Here is a 5,582-nt window from a genome sequence, read left to right as displayed (position 1 = left end):
GCCTGTGTGTGTGCCTGTGTGTGTGTATGGAATTTATAAGCATATTTAATATCCAGAGAAGTGAATGACAAATAATGTTGTACTGTGCATTATGCCACATTTCCTAATTTAAAGTTGATAGTATAGTATAAGTGTAGTATAGCATAGTACAGTACAGTGCAGTGCAGTGTAGTAGTGTAGCATAGTATAGTGTAGTGTAATATAATATCCATCATCATGGGTTTTCCTGGCTTGCTGCCTTGGCCAGTGTCGTGTCACAAGAGCAGAGAGAAAGTGAAATGGGGATCTACAGTGTGTCATCATCAGGGATCACATTCTCTATCCAGGGAGTCTCCTTCTCTTCCTTCTTTCACTCTTATCTCTGTCCCAGGGAAGCCAGAGACTCTGTTTCTTCTCTTTTGAGTCACTGAGTCACTCTCAATGAATTATTATTTATATCTGTTTGTATTTCAGTGTGTTTTCATCCTGCTGAACACACACGCACACACACACACACACACACCTAGGGCTCGTTTAGCCGAGTCAATCCAGCCACAAGCATGTGTTTGGGAAGCGTGAGGGAAGCGGAGAATTGGAATGAAATCGATGGGGAGAACATGTAAGGAACCTGTGGGGGAAGTTACATTCTACAGCGTTATCAGGATTATTAATAATACTAGAACATCTTTATAGAGTTCATTCAGCACTTTAGAGTTATATTTAATGCATTTTCTCACTTTACAGCTGACATATTAGAAACTCTTCAATAAACTCTAGAAATATATATTTTTTTATCATATGCACAAAATGGTAAAATATATTGTTGCATAAATATTTCTACAATGTTTATTCTTAATCTAATGCAAGAGAGATTGATTGATTGATTGATTGATTGATTGATTGATTGATTGATTGATTGTCAGTGTTAGTAGCAGTTTTGTTTTTGGTGTTTTTCTACACCTTTTTTTTTTTTTAAATAATTCGCTGAATGCATAATGATTAAAAAACTTTTATTTCAAAAGCTACAATACAAAAAGCTGAAGATAGTAAAACCTATCTACTAATAAGGTCAAGAAAATGCCACAAAAAGCACCCAAAATACATTTTATAAAGAAAATATTTTTCCCTGAGATGATGTTCTTAATGGGATTTCTTGAGCAAGCATTATGCTACATAGAGATTTAATAATTCTCTGATAATTCTTTCAAGTGTTTTTTTTTCCAGCCATTTCTGGATCTGAGCTGGATTTGGATTCAGCTTTGCATTCAGGCGATAATGGGAAGGTTGTCTCTGTAGCATGGGGGTCTCGGAGGAACAGAATAGTTGCAAATATCCTGATAAATGCGAGCCATCTGATCTCCGGGAAGCTCGTCTGAGATCTCCAGGTTGCTACTGTACTGAGCTCGGTGAGCTGTCACTGTGTCCAGCAGCTGCTGACATTTCACAGACGTGATCTGTTCACAAAAACAACAACAACAACAAGGAGCTTTAGGATCTTGGGATATTTACACAATCAAATATGAATCCTTTATATATTTGGGTTCAGGGCTATAATTTTAAAGAAGCACTGAATAATATTGAGAAAAGTAACGTTAATGATGTAAAAGGATGTAATTCCACCAGAGGAGTGGAAATGTACTTATGGGACTTTTTAATCAGTGTAAAGAAACGTCTGATGTTGTGTCTGTGAGTCTGATCTAAAGTGAGTCAGGACTCTGTTGTTCTTTCAGTGTGTTTTAGACGTGTGTTTTTCCCTCTGTTGATGATCTTACACTGAATTTTAGTGTTGAAGATAAATCTGAGCTGCTTTTTAGATGAACAAACACTCGGAGCATCTCAGAGAACAGAAATGGGTTCGATATCAACATTTACTCTGAGGATACAAACATCTGTGTGGAAAAAAATGGAACTTTTCCATATATATACACATCACCTCTAGTACTGTAGAGAAAAACAGAAATAGAAACTAAGAAGTAAGTTGCAAAACAATCAATGACCCAGAATTTCCCTGCATCAGCACGTCCTGGAGGCTTTTAAACCTTTTATACCAGTGTAATTTTATGCTAAAGGACTTTTACTTATTGAAGGATGACATACTTTTTTTTTTTATCCATTTGTGGCTACATTTGATGCTGGATAAAGTTGCACTGTATTAATAATATGGCACCTTTATTTAGGTTTCATGTCAGATCAACTTATATACTGTTACCATAGAAACGATAACGTATTAAAACAAGCGCGTTCATATAAGAGCTGCACGAAGCGACGTATCCTTCCTGACCAATCAGACGAGACGAGAGTTGAACACGGTGTGATATAAAAACCTTCACGATTTTAAACATGTAAAGAATATTTTTGTATCTATTACGGAACCATACGAATAAATGAATCTATACCATTAATGAGTTTGTAAGCTTGTCACAAGTTCTCAGGTTTCTGACTATGATTTTTAGATATTTACCTGCACAATGATTAGCTTGTTCTTCGCAGTGCTGAAGTCGGCAAACTCTTCTCCAAAACAGAGCGAAACCGTGGTGTCCGGAGCCGGGTACTGATTATCCTGATACATCTGCAGTGCTGAAGGACACACAGCCTCGATTAAACACACACACACACACTGAGGAAACTTGTCTGAAATGAACCGTGTTCTCACCATGCAAAAACCTGTTGCTGTCAAAGATCTTGACTACGGCGTCTCTCTCCAGTTTGCTGACACCAGAGCCGTACTGGGAGTCCTGGCCACTCCAGAACACTCGGCTCTGACACAGGCGTTTGATGAAGATGCCCTCACGGTTGGCGCGCAGCAGAACGCCGCGCTCCAGGTGCCCGAACAGCTTGCGGGTGACATAACGCTGGCGCTCGTTCTCGATGAGTTCCACGGACGGGAAGCGTACGGTCTGCAGGCTGTCAGAGCCGTACAGCAGCGCGGGAGGCTGGCAGGGTGAGATCCGACAGCCATCGCTGTGATTGGTCACCGTGTGGCCCATGGGCTTTCCTCCATAATAGAAACAGATCATCATCTGTGCAAAACCTGGACACATGCACAGGGAGAGAGAGAAGATATTTTATTATCAATGCAAAACTTTAATAGGGTTCTTCAATGAGTCTGTGTTTGTTTCTATTAGTTACAACAACGGAACCTTGAGACCCTTCGTATTGTTCTAACACCATGAAAGCCCTTGAAGAACCTGTTTTTTACAAGACATCCTTAAAAAGAACGGTTCTTAAATAGTTCGTTGTATTTAGGGTGGTTGGTTCTATGAAGAACATTAACATCCACGGAACAGTTACACAAAAGGTTCTTTGCAGTGGAAAAAAGGTTCTTCAGGCTAAAAAAAATATTCTTCATGGCAGTAAGAAAAAAAGGAGTTCTTGTAAGAATCATTTACTGAAAGGTTTTTTGGGGAACTAAAAATAGTTTTTCTATAGAAAGCCTTTTTGGTTCTTCCTGGAACCTTTATTTTGTATACAGTGGAGTTTCATTTTAAAAATCATCACAGAGGGAGAAACTTTTCTCTCTTTTAAAAATAAAACCCAGTCGAACTAAAATTGTTCTGTGAAACGTTGTCAACATTGCTCCAATGTTCCTACAACATTTTTTAATTCTGCACTCAGACCACAGGCTCTTCTTGGGTTCTTCAGATGGTAAACAGTCCGAGTTTTCTAATGTTCTAACACTGAAGCTTTTCAGAATGAGAAATAATTTTTAAGACCCTTGTAGAATCGTGTTTTATAGCGTACCTCAATCAAGAAACAGTAACCTGTAAGGTTCGACTAAATAACTGAGAACTTCATGAGAAACACTTCAAACCTGCTGTCCTTTAAATTTTACTCACGTGATAATGATAAAATTTTTCCGCTTTTCCTGTGTGTCAAACTTTACCACAGAGGGGTTTACAAAAAGACTCCAAGCTCCAAGCATAAAACTTTTGAACCTTTAATCTGTTAAAGCCTGTTTTCATTCATGGATCATTTCCAAAACATGGTTTTATTTTATTTATTTTTTATTCTACCATAAAATAAGGATTTGTTTCTTTTCTAAAGAACCTTTTGATGGATGCATCTTTAAACAAACTTGATGGTACATACAATAATATTAATATTAATATTAATATTAATGTTAATAATAATACTACTACTGCTAATAATAATAATAATAATAATAATAATAATAATAATAATAATAATAATAAATACCACTATACATACATATTTTTATTTTGAATTTTTTTTTAGAATTAAAAAAAATTATTTCTATTTTTAAAATAGAAATTAATTTTTTTTTATTCTAAAAAAATTCAAAATAAAAATATGTATGTATAGTGGTATTTTGTGTGTTTTGGTTTGTTTTGTGTGTTATGTGTGTTTTATTTCTCAAATTTAATAATTTCTGAGAATATAGTAAGATAATTTGGGAAGAAAATCTCATAAATATTAAAAAAGTATAATCAGACTTCGAGGAAATAAACGCAAATGTGTGTGTGTGTGTGTGTGTGTGTGTGTGTGTGTGTGTGTGTGTGTGTGTGTGTGTGTGTGTGAGATAAGATTGTAGTGTGTTGATCTTTTTCTTTTTCTTTTTACAGGACAGACAGAGAGAAAGCAGAACTACGTACCAGCGTTAAATGAGTTTATAGGTGATGCTTCCAGATGAATCGGAAGACCTGAGAGAGAGAAAATAAACGTTATTATCCTTTTTAAAATGCAACGAGTGCAAAAGTCACAACCAAGCTGACCCTTAACACGGATTGTGAATCGTTCGTCTAAACGCGGCCCAGCAGAGTTAATACTCATGGGATCCTGAATGCAAAGTCAGCAGCTTTATTAGGAAATTAGGAAATCTGTCGTCCTCAGCATGCAAAATTGAAAATAAGCACAAATGCTTCTTCAGCTCACATGTGCTGCAGCGAACATACAGCACACGTCAGTTTCACACAGTCAGTTTATTTCAGAACATAAAAAAGTGGAGAAAACACGGCTATTATACTACAGCACATGCATAGAAAATAAATTACTAAAAAAAAGCAAAGAACTCTGTGATTAAGAGGTGACGATACTTTCTTTTTTTCACTTCACACAGAATGGATGTGTGTTTGGTGCCGTACCGTTAGGAGAACTGTGCTGCCAGACCTCCTGAGGCGACTGAACGTTGCAGTCCTCCTCCAGAGGAGAATGGCTTCTCTTGATAATGCCTGTGTATTCGTCATTAGATGCCTGCACAGATTAAAATAAGTAGCATTGCAGATCATTTCAGTGTCACTTTCAGTAAGATTGTAGCCCGGTGATGTGGGTTAATGAAATGAATAACACACCTGGAGGTGTGCTGTTTCAGGAAAATAATCAACAATAGCACAGATGGTTAGCTAAAGATGAAGATCTCTTGTTAATACACTAGAGGTGATTATTGTTCTACAACACCACATCCTGAAATGTTTATTTCCTTTTGAAGGACAGCAATTTGCCAACAATTACATTTTTTAATGGATTGGTTTAGGTTTTTTGGATTTTGAGATATAAAACAATAAAATAGAGAAAATATATAAAAAAATATAAAATAAATAGAATGAATGTGATAAGTCTTGTGATTCTGTTTTTTTTTTGTCTGT

General features: G+C 36.4%; 1 protein-coding gene across 2 annotated transcripts in view; it reads right to left on the bottom strand.

Moving 5' to 3' along the window:
* Positions 1-972: 972 nt before the first annotated feature.
* irf8 (interferon regulatory factor 8) overlaps positions 973-5,582 on the bottom strand; it is a 7,563-nt gene continuing 2,953 nt past the window's right edge. For both annotated transcript variants that reach the window (XM_060878821.1, XM_060878822.1), the window contains exons 5-9: positions 5,082-5,190; positions 4,593-4,640; positions 2,633-3,010; positions 2,441-2,556; positions 973-1,433 (exon numbers count right to left, since the gene is read on the bottom strand). In XM_060878821.1, the coding sequence (XP_060734804.1) occupies positions 1,245-1,433; positions 2,441-2,556; positions 2,633-3,010; positions 4,593-4,640; positions 5,082-5,190 (840 nt within the window). In that variant the 3' untranslated portion in view covers positions 973-1,244. The remainder of the gene's footprint in view (positions 1,434-2,440; positions 2,557-2,632; positions 3,011-4,592; positions 4,641-5,081; positions 5,191-5,582) is intronic.

The sequence above is a fragment of the Tachysurus vachellii genome, chromosome 9, assembly GCF_030014155.1.
Source record: "Tachysurus vachellii isolate PV-2020 chromosome 9, HZAU_Pvac_v1, whole genome shotgun sequence".
Classification (NCBI taxonomy): domain Eukaryota; kingdom Metazoa; phylum Chordata; class Actinopteri; order Siluriformes; family Bagridae; genus Tachysurus; species Tachysurus vachellii.
This window is presented reverse-complemented; position numbering and strand designations above follow the sequence as displayed.